The following is a 19,921-nucleotide window of genomic DNA, read 5'->3' as shown; positions in this document are numbered from 1 at the left end:
TAGTGAGTAAAAGGAATACATCAAATAAGTTTTCCTCCACAGTTAATGGCTTTTCATTCTTATGCTGGACACAGCATGGAACAAACTTGATACCGTTTATGTGTGAACTGTCTTGCTGTATATTGCAAGACACTCACTTTGGTCCATTTAAACACTCATGCAGCTTGTGATGCCACCCTAACCTTTGCTGACAAAAAGCAGAGATGGCACCTGCAAATTCTATTGTAACACATCTCCTTCCCAAACACGGTGCTCTCAGAATTCACTTAGCTATCAATTCAGCTGGTCATCCATTGACCCATGGAAACCTTAGCCTAATACATGTGTAATTGAATGTATAGATATTTTATATTTCCCTTCAAGTCAACCTTACTGCAAATAAAGAAAAACCACAAGGGAGAGAAGTTTGCCTGAATCATTCTAGTCCATCCTTGTCTCTGTATTTGCATTTGTGCTCCTTTGAAAAGAGGCTTTAAAATTGGACTGCTACTGAAGCAAAGACTAAATCTCATCCATTTGTGACAAAGGAATTCGTACTCATGCCCAGTAAGGGTGTTTCCTAAAATATATGCATTTTAATTTTATTTAATTATCTTGATCTTGATTTTTGAAGAATAAAACAAAATAGCAGCAATATGTTTTATTCTTTGTGTTGTCAGTACCTTGAAGTACTTAGAGATGATCTAATTTTAATCTGCTACTGATTATAGTAAACAATTATTAAATTAAAAAGTCATATCTTATCTCTAATAATAGAATTGAGATAAGAGGTTAAATGTCAGATTTAAAATGTTACCATTTTTTATAGTTTTATAAGTGGAAAAAAATCAGTGATGACCTGTTTCTAAACCTAATAGCTAAACTTATACAAACATTTAAATTTAAAGCAATCTAGAAAATTTTCATAGTTTAGCTGCATAATTATGATGGGAAAAATACATTTTAAGCTGCTAGCCTTAAAGATATTCTTTAAAAAATCATGAAACAATGAAGAATTTATAGAGCCAGGGATAGTAAGGAAACTATCCTTTAAGAAAGCATTTTTATATTATATTATATTATATTATATTATATATATTATATTATATATATATATTATATTATATATATTATATTATATTATATTATATTTTTATATTATATTAAGAAAGCATTTTTATATTATGCTTATTATAATCTGAGTTAGGAACTCAGAAGTATAAGTTGAATGTAAAATTCAGATACAACCCAAAAGATGGGATTTGAATTTTTACAGGTTATTCTGGGGGAGGTGGAGAGAGAGCTAAAGGTTGCTGAAACCTTTGTCTGAAGTATAAGATGTCAGTTAGTTTTATCTTAGTGATTTATCTATTAATCACTGGCCATAAATCTTATAGATCACAAGCATTTTGCCTCTAAATTTCTTAGATAATATTGCTAAATAAATCAAAGGTGTAGTGAGAGAGAGATAGATTGGTATAATTACTATGATATATGAACATAGACAAGCATATAATATTTAATTCATACATATATATCAACTTCATCAGCTCTTTGCAGTGTCTACTGTTGGCTTGGCCTTTTCATCTTCGTGATATATCTATTCTAGCTATAGATGATAACTAGGTTGTAAAATATAACTCCAAACAAAAATGAAAATATTTCAAATGCTTTACAGTCACTGATTTCTAGAATCACATAGTTTAAATAAGATACAAATGACATAAATGATGGTTTTCCTGGAACACTCAAGGTGTGCTTGAATAGATAATATATTCTTGAATAGAATGATGTCATTGCGCCCATTATGAAATTTTATCTTTTTTTAAATAAAATTGGAAATATTCTTGGCACAAGCCTGGAGAGAATGCAGTTCCTCAAAAGCTGTATCTACTAGTATTGTTGTGAATACTTGTATCTTATGTGTATCAGAAACGTTAAAATTAACCTTTGAGAAAGATTTAAACACAGAACTGACTTTAGGAGTTTTCCTACTGTAAAAATTAGCAGTTCTAATTGGGGAATATATTCCAAGTCAGGATGTAAATTTTTAATCCTTTCAAAAAAGCTAATTATAATTGTATGCTTAGAAGAGGTTATTCTGATAAAATATACACATAACATTTGCACATATGAAATATGCAGGCACATGAAAACCCTCAGTATAATTTCTACACTGAAAAATGAAATACACTGAAAAATGCATGTCAGGAGAATAAAACAGCTCCAATGGTGAGGGTGTTAGTGAGAATGGAGAGGAAGAATGGAATGAGTTTAGAGAAAGTGAGTAAAATCAAAGGACTTCAGATGCGTTTATGAAAATAGAAAAGTGAAGCCTGTTGAACTTGTTTTAAGAAGTATTTTAACTCATGAGGTTGATGGGCTACATTGTGTACTTGTATGAAATTGTCACAATGAATTACACCCTTCCCCACCCAAGTACCACTAATGTATACTAATCATAAAAAAAAATCTTTCAAAAGTGTCACTGTGGCTCAAAGGGGTAGAGCAACAGCCTTAATCTGAGGAGCTCAGGGACAGCACCCAGGCCCAGAGTTCAAGTCCCGTGACCATCAACAATACAAATATCTTTTAAAAGCTAATGTATTCACATGCATAGACATATATGCAAAGGTTCACATAAAAATTCATATGTAAAGCTAATTATGTGTATGAACATATGCATACTTATAAATGTATTCCTATATACACAAAAGTCTGTTTGGCCATTAAAAGGAACTATAGCCATACATAAATCCTTATAATTAATTGCAAGAGTAGCATCTCTTCCCCCTCATGGTTGTGGAGAACCCCTGCTGTTCTTTGTGCTGTTGTGTCCTAAGTGGAATGGGCTGGAGAATCTAGGATTCAAAATATTTTCTCTGCTGGTATGTTAACCAGACACACCAGAGAGTTAAGTGATGTAACCTGGGAATCACTTGAATTTTGTAATGATCTTACAGTTTCAATTTGTGTCCCAGAACAATTAGCCTTATCTCTTGACCAAAATCAGACTCAGTTTGTTACCTTTGCCAAGCCAAATTCTGTATAGTTTTTGTTGTGCATATTTATTGCTCATAGAAAATTTAGTTGTGTTGTTGAATGCCATTTTCCACCTCTTAAAGAAAATCAATGCAGATATAGACACATTTTAAGAGGAGGATTGATTTGAATAGGTCATTTCAAGTTTTTTTTATTTTTTTATTGTAATTAATAAAAGGGTTACATGATATTTGCCAGATAGAAGGTGCATTAATTCACATACATTGATACCCTTTCACATGTCTTGTCATTTCAAGTTTTTGTATTACCAAAGATTAAACTCAACCTAACACTAACCAGTAGATTTGAAGGATAGTGATTATATGAAGCAGAGAACAACATGTTAAGTCTCTTAAGTTTTTTCAGATCTCATACCAAATTCTCTGGGAACTCAGTGTATGACCTTGAGAAAGAAAAATTGTATCTACTCCAACCAACTCAGAGCATTTTGTGAAAATGTGATAAAATTACTTGTAGAAGTATTCTGAACTATAGAGCATATCAGATTTAATGTCATTGTTTGTGTTATTTTTCTTGGAAAAGTATTGCTTTTCATCCTTGAGCCCCTTTTACTTTACTTTTGTTGGTTTTATAGGGCATATATGTATTTATAAGAATTTGAAATCTATTTTATAAATAGTTTGTAAAGTGTCAGAAAACTTGTCAAGCATGTTTGACATGACTTAGAGTGAACTGATCTAGGATTTTTAAAAGTAATTTATTCAATCACTGTAATTCTCTACAATAAAAACCCCAAGATTATTATTGGGGCCACTTTGTCCACAGAAAAGAGAAGTCAAGACTGCTATTTCTTTTTCAATCATAGAACTTGAACACAAGGCCTGCTTGCTGTCCTGAGCTCTTCAGCTCAAGGTTAGCGCTCTACCAGTTTGAGCCACAGTACCACTTCCAGTTTTCTGGTGGCTAATGGAAGATAAGAGTCTTGTGATCTTTCCTGCCCAGGCTGGGTTTGAACTATGATCCTCAGATTTTAGCATCCTGAGTAGCTATGATTATAGGCATGGGCCACCAGCACCCAGCTTAGAATGCCAAGTTTTAAAGATGATATAGGCACACTCAAAATCCTGCTCTTTCCTTAGTATTTGTAAGCAATAAGAGATCCCACATAGAGGTGGAAGAAAACCCTGTTACTGTGTTCACATGAGCTTTTTCTGAGGGTAAACCCATTTTTTCCCACAAAATCTATACTTCATGAGAGCCTTTGTCCACAAGTTTCCTCTAAAAATGAATTTTACTTCTCTCAGAGTATAGGTTGCCAGTGGCCAAACTGGAATTTGCAACATAGGCTCTTTTGTATGGATTATACTTACAAATGCGAGTTATTAAAAACAGGCTTTTCCCCCTGAAACTAACTGGAGATTCAATGTTTAAAATGATATGTACTGTGATTTAAATGCCCCATTACCTTAAAAGCAAGAATTATCAAGTGCTTATAAAACTATCATGTGTTAAGCTAACTATTTAAAATATAGTACCTATGATCTAAGGTGTGCCAAATTTAAAGTATTCAAAGTTAGTATCAGGAGCTGAAGGAGATCAGGATTTGAAGTATCTAGTTTGTTGTTCTTTTTTCAATTCATATAAACATCAAGCTAGCCTAACTGAATTTTCCTGTCATGCACAATATAAAACAAATCTGTTTAGGGAAAACATAATGAGAGAAAGATTAATTGAGGGCATAAACCTCTGAAATGATATAACAACATGACATCTAAAATAGTTGATTTTCTAGAAGTTGAGAGTAGAGTAGTGTTTGGCAGAGGCTATAAGAGTAGGCAGGGGGAATCCATGGATGCTAAGTTAAGGTTAGACTACTATGTAGTACAATGACTACAGGTAAAAATGCCCTGTGTAGCTCAGAGCTTCAGAAGAAATGATTTTGAAAGCTTTCTCTATAAATATATAGTAAATTTGAGGAGATAAATACATATTATAATGTATATTATGAAATATTATATGCAGACCCATGTATTCATACACCTTGCATTTTAATGTCTCAGTAAAATAGTTTATAATGGTCAAGCAACAAAAATCACACAAATCAAGGGCTCTCTTGAGTGCCAACAGTTTGCCATGTTATGGGGGATCAAATGTGGGGGTTTAGCTGTTATTGCTTAAGAGGTGGCTCTACTAGGCAAAGGTAAAGAAGGTGGTTGAAAGCTAATACTGGCACGTGATTACTATGCTGGTTTTTTATTTGGTGTTTTCCTGTTACTTCAGACCCAAATTAGAGTCATTTTTAAAAAATGAAAGCTAAGGTAAGTTTTGAAACATACCAGGAAATATGTAGTAGCAAGGTTGTTTTTTTTAAGTTTAGGTGGAATATGCACCCATAGTCTGGTCTAAGAACTTTTCTCTTGGAATCAGTCCATGTTAATGCCATGTTTGCTATTACACCTATGTAACAGTCTATACACATTACACACACACACACACACACACACACACACACACACACACACACACACACACACACACCCCACAACAGCAGGTTGTAGAAACCATGCCATCATCAGCCGTATATAATGAGTTTTCTACAGTCTCTCAGATTCCTCTGGGCTGCTTGAAATCCCAGGATATAACACCAAAGAGAAAGAATGTATGTGGTTTTGCTAGGCCTAGAGACTCCCTGTAAAATCAGCTTCCTCTTGTTACATATGATCACAAACCCAGAACAGTCGAAAGTCAGTTAATAACTTGTCAGAATGAGCCTGCTCTCCACTAGGCTGTACTTGCATCTACAGAAATAGCCCTTTCATCTCATTCACTTTTAGCCAGGCCTAATCTCTGTGTGGGAGGTGAGAATGACCAGCCTGTACCCTTTTGTCACAGTAGTAGGAGAGAAAGAGAAAGGAAATTCTGCTGTTAACGAATGTGTATGCTGATTTGTTGTCTCCTTTTACCCCAACAACATCAACATAGCTTTAGCCCCACATGCCATTTGGATGGGAATCTTGGATTGATGTGTGACCAGTGCCCTGTGGGGTACACGGGCTCACGTTGTGAGAGGTGAGTACATACTACCCTGCTCGGCCAGATGGTATCTACCTTGGGAGTTATCAGAACAACAGCTAGTATCTTGCCTTTGCTGTGTCCCCCAGAAAAGCTGCTTCATTCAGTAAGGTGAAATAAAGTTTCTTATCACACTTGTCAAATGAATGCATTTTATTTTTATAGTTTATTTATCCTGTAGAAATTGCTCCATAAATCTTTATTCACTCAGAGAATATCTATCTGATGAATGTTTTAATCTTAAAGGTTAAGCATTAACCTATCATCTTTCTAAAAAAGTATTGCTCAAGTAGAAAGACATCTCTTTAGATTTATATTACTGTCTACCAGTGGCACCGTCTATTTCTCATAATTAGCTTTTTGTCCTGAAAATGTGGCTTAAATTCACAGTTCACAGTTCAGCAAGTAGTCTATAATTTACTTTAAATAGATTTGAAAAGAGAAACAAAATGTGATTTGTTATCTTGATTTATATTCTCTTCTAATTACTCCTCTACCCATATTTCAATTCCCTTTGAATGTTTGGTATTGCTTCTCAGTGGAACTATGGATATTGTTTTATATAATTTGCATAATTATATTTCCTTCTAAATTCTTCTGAAGAAATGCTTCTTTTGTATCTTAATATAAATATGCTACAAACTTTCTTGTTGATACTTTTGACCAAAGGAAGAACTTCCATCTGGTTGCACACTGGAATACTCTTCTCAGCTATGCCCCTGGGGGAGGAGGAGGGAAAGGGCTAGAGAAATGTCCTGCTCTCATCCTCCTCACCATCTCTCACCATTTCGGCTGATCTTTTACTCTCTGGGAAGCCATCACAAATTTCAACATGAGTGTTTAATGTCAATAAAGCAATAGCCAATCACCCAGGGAGAGTTTGACTAGGTAGGGCCATATCTGGGATAAAGTGCCAGTGCTAGTTTCTAATAAAAATGAGTACCATTTGTAAATACAGCTTCTGTGAGTGGAGAACTTAAATAGGGAGAATTTATTTACAAACCAGAAACTCAGAGTCTTTAATTGTGCATTTTTTAATATAAAGGAAGACATGAGCATATTACCAAGTAGGAGCACATGTCATTGCCAAGACAGATTTACATCGAATGCTTTATATTTCCCAGATAACTGCAGGCAGCAATTTTTTTAGTAATAGGAAAATGACAGCTGCTCTTTCATAAAAGCCATTAAAATCTGATTCTGTAGGTGAGCATTATCTCTGATGTATTTATATTACCTTGATTCATGTATGATCCTTTCTGTACATTTTAGACAATAGTTTCTGAACCCTGTATGACTGAAACTGCTGCATTTCATTTAATAAATATCTGTTTAGCAAGTACAATGTGCTAGTCAGAGGGTGAGATATTGGATGCAAACTAAGGCATTATACCATCCTTGTCCTGAAGTAACTCACCGCTTTCTTTAATGCAGATAAGAGTGGTTGTATGCACTCTTGAGAGATTGTAGTTGAATAATAATATCACCAAGGAAAAACTACCTGACAGACAGCATGATTTCCTGTCTTAAATCTGTATTCATCTGGCACACAAAAAAGATGACATGGTGCACACACATTGTAGCAAACAGCAGATGTCATCTTGAGCACATTTTTCCAGGAAACTTAGCCATCACCTGTTATATACATAATAGGATATTATCATTGCCTAACCAGAATTTGGATTATGGTTTTCCAGGAAGGCTTAGGATTTATTAATTTAGATGTATATGAATCCAAACCATTATATGGACCAAAATATTAAGAGAAACGTTTTGAGCTATGCCTATTCAAGCAGACAAAGGATGGAAATGAAGGTCAGGGTTAAGAATGAGCTGTTGGCTGCATTGACAATCTTGTGATTGGAACTGTCATGTAAAAAATTTGTGTTATCAAGTGACTGTAACTTATGCCTATAATTCTAACTGCCAGGAGCCTGAGATCTGAGCATCATGGGCACAAAAGTCCCTGAGACTTTTGTAAATTTTTTATTGTAATTAATAGAAGGGTTACAGTATATTCACCAGATAGAAAGTACATTTCTTAAGAATCATTGCTACTCCTTCTCATGTTTTTGTCCCCATTTCCATTCCCTACCCCATCCCCTCATCTTGTTTCCCTCTTCCATATCCTATTTCAAATAAACAAATAAACGTATATACAGTATATCAGAAAACAAGATAAGAAGAGAAATAACATTGTACATTAAGAACAACAGTCACACCTTATATGGCTCTTGCAGCAGAGATTTACAATAGGGCAAAACCTAGATACATAAGGCCATATAGGATGAAACTAAATGAAAGGACCGCCAGGATATAGAAACAAGAGTCCCTGAGAATTTTATCTCCAGTTACCCACCAGAAAACCGGAGGTGGTGCTAGGCTCAAGTGGTAGAGTGCTAGCCTTGAGCTGAAGACCTCAGGTATACATACCTCTAAGCACACTATCTGCATAAAATCATCATTTAAAAACCATACATTTGATGCTGCTCCTAGTCTGTACCAGACATCTGCGATGAAGTAACTTAGGGGAAGTGTCTATTAATGTGTTAGAAGTACTCATCTGTCCTCTCATGCATAGTCAAGAAACCTGATCAGTTTATTCAGCTCAGCATTTCTTATAAATGTGGTCTTAGAATGTGTCTCAGACTACAGCTCAGAGGGACAAGAATATACTATTTATCTTAATATCATTGCTGTTTTAAGGTTCTGTTTTTCTTCTGTGAAAGCTAAAACAACTTATCATCTTAGATGATCTCAGTCAGCACAAACACACACACATACTATATTTTCTTTTTTTATTGTATTTTATTGTTGGGATAATATATAGGGGTGTTATAGTTAAATTCATCAGATAATGCATACATTAATTCTCGAACCTTGATATGCCTTCTCATGTTTCATTCCCCTTTACCCCACTCAATCATCCTGTTCTCCTCCTTCCCTTCCATATTTCAAATAACAAATAAGTGTATATATAGTATAGCAGATAACAAAGGCAGATACTGTAAACACATGAGATTAACCATAAGAGGAAAAAAAGAGAAAAGAAATAACTTCACAAAGTACATTAAGAACAACAATCACAAAGATAAACCTCTTGTTTCCATATCTTAGAGACCATTTAGTCTCATCCTGTATGACCAGATGTACATAGCTTTTGACCTATTGTGATCCTATGCTAGGAGAATCCTAGATGTATAGTAATTATTACAAATGAAGGAAACCATAGAGCCTATGTTTCTTTGGGTCTGGCTTACTTCACTTAATATTATTTTTTCCAAGTCTTTCCATTTCCTCATGAATGTGGTGATGTCATTCTTTCTGATGGCAGCGTAGAATTCCATTGCGTATAAGAACCACACCTTCTTTATTTTTTTATTTTTTTTTGCCAATCTTGGGTTTGAGCTCAGGGCCTGAGCACTGTCCTCAGATTTTTCTCAAGGCTAGAATTTTACCACTTGAGCCTCAGCACTAATTCCAGCTTTTTTTAAGTATGTGGTACCAAGGAATCAAACCCGGGACTTTGTGCATGCTAAGCAAGCACTCTACCACTAGCCCAAACTCCAAATCCTAAAATATTCTTAAATCAAAATTTCATTAACTTTTATTCCCTTTTTTTAAATCTAATGATTTGAAACTTTATTCCTTTTTAAGAAGTTGACTGTATTATTAGGTGAGAAATCTATTTGTCTATGTACATGCTGATAAATGTAAACTTGGCTCTTAGCACTGCCTTTTCTGTATCTTAATGCTTTTAATCAGTCTTGGTTTGATGTTCATTTGATTCTAGGAATTTTGTTCTACTTCTTGCCTTATTTGATGTCCCACTTATTATTTGTCATCATTCATCATTCTGTCTATGTATTCTCAAACCTTTTGTGTTTGTTTTTCTATTGCTTCTAGTTTTATTCAATTGTCCAACAAACATATGAGGCTCTGTCTTACATTATAAGACTTTTTTATATCCTAAATTTTATTCATTTTGGAGAAAGTTCCATGGACTTTCAAGAAAAATGTATATCCCATTGCAGTTACGGAGATTATTTGGTAGATACCTGTTAATTCTATTTGACTCATAAAATCATTGCTTCAGAACTTCAGCAAGTTGTTGGCCGGGAGTTTGGCCTAGTGGTACAGTGCTTGCCTAACGTGCACGAATACTCGGGTTCGACTCCTCGGTACCACATACATAGAAAAAAGCTGGAAGTGGTGCTAAGGCTCAAGTGGTAGAGCTCTAGCCTTGAGAAAGTCCAAGGACAGTACTCAGGCCCTGAGCCCACGGCCAAGACTGGCAAAAAAAAAAAAAAAAAAGAACTTCAGCAGTTGTTTGTTTGCTTGGTGAGCCATTTATGACAGTGAGCCATTAACACACTACTTTTGTGTTGTGATTTATTTGTACTTTTACGTAGAAGAGTGATTTTTTAAAAATGAAATTTGGTTTGCCATCATTCACTACAGAAATATTTGCAATTCGTGATATCTTACTTTGTCAAATATGATTGTTGCTACTCCTACTTATTTTTAGGCTCTGTTTGCTTGTAAATACTTTTCTGTTCTTTGATTTCAAGCCTGTATTTTTCTTCATCACTGAGATATATTTCCTTTAAGCCACAAATGGTGAGTCTTGTTAGTTAATCCAATCTAGCAGTCTGTGTCTTTTGAATGGGGACTTGAGACAATATTTTGTTGCTATTGAAAGATGTGTAGTAGTAAGTATCATTTTGTGTTCTTTTTGTGGTTTGATTCTTTTGTAATCCTCATTTCATGTTGATTTTATCTAGTGGGATTATTTTTACCCACATTTTCCTAGTATTTATCTTCCTCTGCAATGTGAAGAGATGAGCGGTTAAGTCCTATGGGTTTTTGTTTATTATGGATAGATTTTATTTCTCCTTCAGTTTAAAAGGATAGGTTTTCTGGATGCAGTAATTTAGGTTGACAGTTATATTCTTTCAAGTCTTGAAGTGTTCCTTTCCAAACTGTCCAGTTTAGAGTTTCTGCTGAGAAGTCTGCTGTTATTCTGTTGGTTTGTCATTTTCGACTTCTTCCTCTTCTCTTTAGCTTTCAATATTCTTTCCTTGTTCTTTTTTTTCCTTGTTTTTTACCTTTAGCAGTTTAGATATGTCTTGGAGTCGTTCTTTTCCAGTCTTGTCTGGTCTTTAAAGTATCTTGTCACTGAATGGCTGACTCTCCAAAATATAAGAAAAATCTCTGCTAGACCATCAAATTTTATATCCATATGCATGCTCCTCTTTCTTCTCTTCTCTGCCTATGATTCATAAATTTGTTCTTTTAATACTCTCCTGTGGGCCTTGCATGTTTCATTCGTATTTCTTTTGTTTTCCTTTTTTAGCTTATTTTTCTAATATGGCTACTTCTATTTAAACCCTGATATTCTCTCTCCAATTAGGTCCAGTCTACTAGGCAAACCTTACAATTACTTTTTATTTGATGTATTAAGACTTTTATTTCTAGAATTTCAGTTTGCTATTTTCAGGCTTTCTGAATCTGTATTGAATTTCTGTTTCCTACTTTACATTGTCTCCCTTACTTCACTTAGGTACTGGGTCTTCTTTGACTGCATTAAGCTTTTTTCTCTCATTTCCTTGAGGATTTTCGTAAGCATGTCTTAACTTTCTTCCTCTTCACTATCCTTCTTTGAAAATGTCATGTGCCTTCGCTTTTCATATTCCTGTGTTTCTGCATTTAGAGCTGAGGTCAAACATTTGGCTGGAGATTTTTTTTATTGTAATTAGTAAAAGGGTTACATGATATTTGCCAGATAGAAGGTGCATTAATTCACATACATTGATACCCTTTCACATGTCTTGGTACCCATTTCCCTCCCCCCCCACACCCCCCACCCGTCTTGGTTTTCCCCCCTTCCCTATCAAATTTCAAATATCCAAATACAAATAAATTTAATATATCAGATAACAAAGTGAGATACTATACCAATATGAGATAACCAAGGGACAGCCAAGGAGATGAGAGACAACATAGTACATTAAGGACAACAATCATTCATTATATGGCTTTTGTTTCAATATCCTGGAGGTCCCTTCAATTAGCTTCACATTATATGTCCTTATGTATCAAGATTTTGCTCTATTGCAAATCTCTGCTAGTAGAGCCCAAGGTTTCTACTGATTATGACAAATGAGGGAAACCATTGAGCCTAAGTTCCTTTGAGTCTGGCTTACTTCACTTAATATGAGTTTTTCTAAGTCTTTCCATTTCCTAAAAAATGGGGCGATGTCATTCTTTCTGACAGCAGCATAGAATTCCATTGTGTACAAATACCACAACTTGTTGATCCACTCATCAACTGAGGGACATCTAGGTTGGTTCCATATTTTTGCTATGGTGAATAGTGCTGCAATGAACATTGTTGTGCTAGTGGATTTAGTATGTCCTTGTTTCTGGATGGTTGGGTAAATGCCAAGTAGTGGAATTGCTGGATCATAGGGGCGTTCTATGTTTAGCCTTTTGAGGCACTGCCACACTGCTTTCCATAGTGGTTGAATGAGTTTGCACTCCCACCAACAGTGTAGTAGTGATCCCTCCTGGGAGATTTTATCCCTCCTGGGAGATTTTATTCATCTATAGCTGACCAGTAAAGCCAGCCTGCATCTCATAGAACCTGACTATTCAGGCAGCGGAGGGCTTGGAACTTTGTTGCTAAAATGGTCCTTAGGCAATAAAACTCTGAGCTTGTAGGCAGAGCTAATCACCACTGTACCTCTCATTTCCTGCTTTTCTATTCATTCAGTTCACATATCAATGCCAGTCCTTCTCCAAGAGCATCTCATTTTTCTCTCATCTTCTCCCTGTGTCCTAGAACACTAGAACTGTGATTATGCCTTGATTTTCAAGTTTCCGTGGTAGTTCTCCTTCAAATTCTATGTGTAACATATGTTAGGTCACAATAAAATAAAATAGTCTTAGAAATGAAAACCATAAAACCCTGCCAGGCTTTCAACTGCCACAACCACTCAGCAGCTCCTAAAAGCTGCCAGCCAGGGCTCAGCACTTTGTTGATGAAATGATTTTCAGGCAGTGACACTGAAACTGCTCTTCTGGGTCAGGCAGGACTAGAAACCACTACACATCTTGCTTCCTACGCTTCTATTCATTTCTCGTCTTACCCATGCCAAAGCCTTTCCCTGTCTACCAGCCTTTAGCCATCCTCCTCCTATATTCTCTGTCCAGATGTCTCTGAACTGTCATAGCTCTTTCTTTTCAGGATACCAGGGTATCTCCATTGCAAACAGAGCTCTCCAAAGTACAGGACTGAAAGCCTGTCTGTCCAATACTGATCTGTCACTAGGGAAGTCTCTCTTACAGCAAATCCCCACACAGGATTTAAGAATTAAAAGGAGGCATCATACTGTGCTTCCATTAAACTGACTCCTAGCTTGGATAAAAAATAAATAAATAAAAGGAGGCATCATTGATCTTACAGCAAATGCTACTGTCTGTTGTGTCTGGTTTCCCTTGTGGCAGACGCTTCAGATTCCCCTCCCATACCAAGGGAGTCAGCTAAAGCTGCTAACTACTTCTTAATTTTTTGGCTCTATTGTATTGCCTTTCTGTTTCACCATACTTTTCGAACGTGTCATCCTCTTGTGAATCTAGTGCTTCCTTTATTATCTGGATTCTTCTCATTTATGGAGCCCAGTGAATACAAATTTTATTCTATTCCTTTATCAACAACTTACATGAAACATTTTATTTCTGTGTTGATACTGGAGCTTAAACCCAGGGTCTAGACAGTGTCTCAGCTTTTTTGCTCAAGGTTAATGATCCACATTGAGTCACATCTCCATTTCTGACTTTTTGCTGATTAATGGGAAATAAGAATCTCAGAGACTTCTTTCCTGGGATGGCTTTGAACTACAATTTTCACATCTTAGTTTTCTGAGTATCTAAAATTACAGGCATCATTCACCTTCCCTCTGCTCCAATGTAACATTTTTACAGGGCATTCTAAATGTTGTGCTATGTATACCCTATTCATATGCACACACAAACCACACACACACACACACACACACACACACGCACTCATCTATATACCAGTAATAAACTATAAGTGTGTCATAGAAATATCCCCTTTCAATAAAGTGACAGAAATTTTCTATCACTCATAAATTATCCTTACCTAACCTGAAAGAAAAAATAAAAGACAGATGCTTCTTTAGTTATTTTGTGTAATTATAGTTATTTTCTTTGTAGATCAATGAGTTTTTCTAATTGTAAAAGAATTTGGGACTTATTAATTGTCATCTATGTTAAGAAAAATTCCCAGTCCTTGTTTTATAATGCCATCTCTCCTGAGAGTGCAAATCATTTTGAGGAAACTGAACTGAAAATAATAGGTTCTGTTGGCTGCAATAATGATCATTATACATTCTTGTTCTAAGTGGAGCAAAGCCACTCTCTGAGTGGTAAACAAAAAAAATGAAATGTGATGTGTATGTTTTCATAAGTTCTGAATATTAAATGCAATGAAAAGAGTTAGGTTAAGCTTCAGAAATATCCTATTTTACTGTAGATCTGTTTGAACTCAATGTCTCACTCTTACTGGGCAAATGCTATACTGCTTGAGACAGATTCCCAGTGTATGACAATGCTTGACCCTAAAATCTTAATTTTATGATATTAAATAACACTCCTAAAAGGCTTGTGTAAGGATACATTTTAAAATAATGGGTGAACAAGTAATTATATTTGTGGGTGGCAGCATTCTGCTAACTATATTTATACGACTTTCCTAATTTTATAAGCCAGTTTGTAGATATAATTAAAGCTATTAATTTTATTGTATTGGATATGGTAGCACATTAAACCTACAAGATTATTATGATTCCTAAACTTCTTTAAGAAAACCAGACTCCCCAAGGTGACTATACCAAGTTAAGACTTTGTCCTGCAATTATTTTATTAATTTATCTTCAGTACAATATGCTGGTTTAAAGCATTTCTATCTCAAATGGGAGAGAGAGAGTTGCCCTAAACAATGACTTCCATACATGTCAGTGGATGAGCATAACATTAGTGTGGAAGGAAGGCAATTATATTTTCTTGTGTTTTTTAAGTACTATGCAAAGGAATTTCAGTTCAAGTCAGATCGTAAGTACTGTATATATTTGATCGATGTCATCCATCCATCATTCTCCTCCATCTTTTCTAGTCCCACTCACAGCCTCAAATTACATGATACCATATTTACATTTGTACATTGAATTTAATGACTGTACTTGCTTTCTCTGTTCATCTATTCTCCTTCCCTAACAAAACATGTTTCAGCTTCTCAATATTTATTTGTGAAGCTACTAATTAGTTGTTCAGAGAAGTAAGACCAGTAGAATCCTCCCCTGACTATACCATCTTTTAGTTTATTTGTGTAAGTATATGTATGTAGATAGATAGCTACAGAGATATGGATAGATTCCTATATGTTTTCATATATGTTTATGACTTAAGTCTAACTTCTACCTATGAGAGGAAACATCTTCTGCACTGTTTTTGTTTCAACTCTGTGTTGATCCTTGCTGCAAAGGCTTTGGATGGCACAAATGACAGAACTAAGCCTGATTGTTGACTTTCTATACCTTCTTTCCTGCCTGCTTAACAAGAATGACTTAATATGAAGTGCGAGTAAATGTAGCTGAAAGCAATGACAGAAGAGAACACAAATAGGTGCCATCTGCCAGGACGAAGCTGAGCATCAGAATGAAGAAGCAGCATTTGAAGCATTTAACTGAAGATAATTTTAATATTCTAATTTAAAACTGTTCTTCTCTGCTATGCCTTATAAATAGTGAAAATGTGTTTTGCCATATAGTCCAAGAAAATAAGTTTTTCTTAAGACCTTGAATCTGCTAGTACAAGTCACCATCTCTTATGTCATGTGACCTGAGTAGGCTTCCATATTCATGTGCATTCCTCCAGTACAGAGTCTTTATTGAAAACCTGTGTCTACATCCGCATGCAAATGTACACAAACATATTATTAATTCACAGACACCCACAGTCCTCACCCAAATAACAATAAAATACTCTGAGTCACGGTTTCCATTAAATAGATCCCAAACACTCTCTACTGAAATCCCTATTGAGCCTGTTCCTTTATAATGTGCCCCTGCTGTAAGAACAACAAAGAAATGTGAACCTTGCATATCTGCACAGAAAACAGCCAATTGAAATGGAGTCATACAATGTGTTGTACTACAAAGGCTTTGAGACTCGAGTAAGATTCCTCCAAAGTGCCAGCCACAGATTTCTTATGATGCTTTGGTCTCATCTTCAGGGCCAGTGACATGATCCTTTTTCTTTTTTTCCATCTGACTGAAATCTAATTACCAGCAGGGCTGGCAAGATTTCATCTTGTATCTACATTGTAGTTATAGCAAAACAGTTCTTTGAAATCACTTTGTATTTGAGACAAGGAATACTTAAAAAGGAAAGTCATCTCCTAAGCTGCTATAGAAACATTGTCTAGGAATACAGAAATACTGACTGATGGAATTTCTCCCTGTAGATGTGCAGAAGGCTATTTTGGACAACCTTCCGTACCCGGAGGATCATGTCAGCCATGCCAATGCAATGACAACCTTGACTTCTCCGTCCCTGGCAGCTGTGACAGCTTGTCTGGCTCTTGTCTGATATGTAAGCCAGGTACAACAGGCCGTTACTGTGAGCTCTGTGCTGATGGATATTTTGGAGACGCAGTTGATGCAAGAAACTGTCAGCGTAAGTCTTGAACTATTGATGCCCCTGACAGAATTGATGTATTATACCTCAAAGTAGCTGATGAGTTCTTGAGTGAGGACTGGACACGAGGAAATTATCTCTAACGCACGGATGACAGATGTGCAGCCTAGACACAGGGTGTGCATATTCCAAAGCATTTCTTGGTACCAGTAGAGTAAATCCTTCAAAAATTACTGTATTGTTGATGTGTTTCTCAGTGGCAAACATATGTCTGTTTGCATGTAATATGGAAATTTGAAATGAATATGTGTTCACAGCAGAAAAGGAGTAGTTGGAAATTAATTCTTGGAAATTCTCTTGAGACATTTTACTTCAATTCTAATCACTTACTTGAAACACACTTATTGGTTTATGTTATTTCATTAGTGCCCATCGCCAGGTATTATATGGTTATGGTTTTTTTTTTGCCAGTCCTGGGCTCGAGCTCAGGGCCTGAACACTGGCCTTGGACTTTCTCAAGGCTAGAGCTCTACCACTTGAGCCTCAGCACCACTTCCGGCTTTTTTCTATGTATGTGGTACCGAGGAATCGAACCCGGGTCTTCATGCATGCTAGGCAAGCACTTTAACCACTAGGCCAAACTCCTGGCCCTCTATGGTTATGGTTTTTATAGTCCAATATTTCATAATAGACAAAAATCTGCCAATGTTGTCATCATAAGAATTTTTAATTGTATTTTTATTGTCAGGATAGTGTCATCGTATTTAAATTGTTGAGTAAACAACTTCATCTTAAAACAATGTTACCTTTATATTTCCTTCCCCCAAATCAGCTACTCTAGAGATTTCTCCATTTACAGGACTTTTCTGCTTTCATCTCTGCTTCCTTGGCTGTAATATTCAGTGTTATGCAAAAATGACTCTGTAATAGAAATTAGAATACAAGACTCCGGCAACATCCCAATGTGTCATGTGATATAAACAACTTTTCTGGTTGTCATAACTTTAGGCAAGAACAAATTGGACACCAGCAGTTCACTGCTACTAAATTTGAGTTGTCAGAAGAAACTTTTAGCTTCATACTTTTGGTTCAGGCCTATAATCTTAGCTACTCAAAAGCTGAGATCAAATATGGGGCAGAAAAGACTATGAGACTCCATTTCCAAAATAATCATCAAAAGCAGAGCTGGGCCAGGTGTTGGTGACTCCCACATGTAATCAGGAGACTGAGATCTTAAGACCAAAATTAAAGGCCAGCCCAGGCAGGAAAAGTCAGAAATGAACCTGTGGCTCAAGTAGTAAAGCACTAACTCTGAGCACAAAATCCCAGCACCCAGGACCTTAGTTCAATACTGGCACAAAGAAGCATGCCTGGAGGTGTGGTTCATCTGGAAGAGCACCAGCAGACCTGACTTCTTAATGGAGAGGGGATTCCTACTGACATTTTTCCTAGCCTTTGCTCAAAAATCACAGTCCACCCCAGCAGCAGGGATACCAGTGTAAATCACAGCACAGAGCTTGAAGTAAAATTTCTATCAGAATGAGAATGACTTTAAATAATGTAGAATTTGACATTTGTATAGAATCATAGGGAGCTTTAATACATTTTACATGCAGACAGACTGTGTGGGACCTACGCTTTCTAGCTTTGTGACTCAATGGGCATCTGACCTCGCTGAGACTGTTTCCCATGAACAATGGTGGGCATGAAGGTTTGTTTAAGATTTCGTTTGTTTGTTTGATTTTTTTATGTGCACACTAAAGAATTTAATATAAAAGAGGGTCCAGTGTGTTTGAGGCATAGAGATACAAACATATGGTTGATCATTTGATAGTAGAACTTGCTGTAATTATGAAAAGCAATGTGTCACCAATTCCAAAGCTAGTCCATCATTTAGTGACCTTTCTTCTGTCTTACAATAATCCCTTCCATAAAGATGATGCTTCAGTAAACTACAGAAGCCCTAAGAACACAGGTTTAATCTTTAAACTTACAAATATTTTTAAGTATCATACTTTTCCATATTTTTGATACTTTTTGTAATTTCTATTATTTTCTTTTTGTGAAAATGAAATTTGAATTCAGTCTCATTTTCAGTTTTGTTAGTGGAACTGAGCACCACTTGATCCATGCTTCCAGCTCAACTTCTTGCTAGTTATTTTGTTAGAAGTCTAGCTTCTAACCATGATCCCGCAGAACTCAAACACCTAATCAGCCAGTAAGAGGACAAACATGAGCGTCTCGTGCCCAGCTCCTTTTTGTTACTTTTAAGCAGACATTAATTAATCACTACCAAATTTAGAGTAAACCTAATTTTGTAGTTCCTACTTGCAGAAAAAAAAGATTCTACACTGACATTATATATAATATACAAAAGAAAATAAAAACATAATATGTACAGTACAATTATTCTTTCCACAGAAAAGTGGATATTTAAAGAAAGTATTTTTTTAAATGTTTTCCCTCACTACAGCTGTGGCCATTGCCTGAGGATATAGCAGGCTGTTGCATAGACCAACCTCTCAGCGGCCACCATAATAATACTGAGTTCATAGATACTGAAGGAAAAACTTTGCTGGAAGAAAAATCTAACAGATTTTAGAAGAGCATTAAGGGGAAGTTTAATCCAGAGGCAACTGAACAAAATAATAGAACAGGATGACAGAGTAGCTATTTATAATGCATTCCTAGGTTGTCCTCAAAATATTCAAAGATACTGTTCAACATTAACCATCTAGGAATAATCTAAATACTCATGTAATCTCCCCCTCACAATTTTATTTTAGTGTCAATGCAATTATCTGTCCCATTAACATGTACGTGTAAGCCATTAATTAATGTTCTATTTGTGACATAAAAGAACACTGATGTTTTAGTCTAAATTATTATAAGTTTTGAAATACTATCAGGTAACTTTGTAATGTAAAGTACCTAAACCATACATAGGTTCTTTCTATGGAATGGTATGTGAAATACAAAAACTGATTTGAGAGTTGAGAGTGTAAACTCGTTCAACCACTATGGAGAGCAGTATGGCAGTTCCTCAAAAGACTATAAACAAAATGGGGACGAAGACATGTGAAAGGGTATCAATGTATGGGAATTAATGCACCATCTATCTGGCAAATATCATGTAACCCTTCTA

The 19,921-nt window shown here is 35.7% G+C and overlaps 1 protein-coding gene across 1 annotated transcript in view; it reads left to right on the top strand.

Annotated features, from left to right (window-relative positions):
• Positions 1 to 19,921, top strand: part of Lama2 (laminin subunit alpha 2) — a 392,099-nt gene that overhangs the window by 187,944 nt on the left and 184,234 nt on the right. Inside the window, exons 18-19 of the mRNA XM_090337749.1 lie at positions 5,965 to 6,051; positions 16,604 to 16,815. Of these exons, the coding sequence (XP_090193875.1) occupies positions 5,965 to 6,051; positions 16,604 to 16,815 (299 nt within the window). The remainder of the gene's footprint in view (positions 1 to 5,964; positions 6,052 to 16,603; positions 16,816 to 19,921) is intronic.

The sequence above is a fragment of the Megascapheus bottae genome, chromosome 8 (genome assembly GCF_031878675.1).
Source record: "Megascapheus bottae isolate mThoBot1 chromosome 8, mThoBot2.hap1, whole genome shotgun sequence".
Lineage (NCBI taxonomy): Eukaryota > Metazoa > Chordata > Mammalia > Rodentia > Geomyidae > Megascapheus > Megascapheus bottae.
The sequence above is the reverse complement of the archived record's forward strand: the minus strand, read 5'-3'. Positions and strand labels throughout refer to the sequence as shown.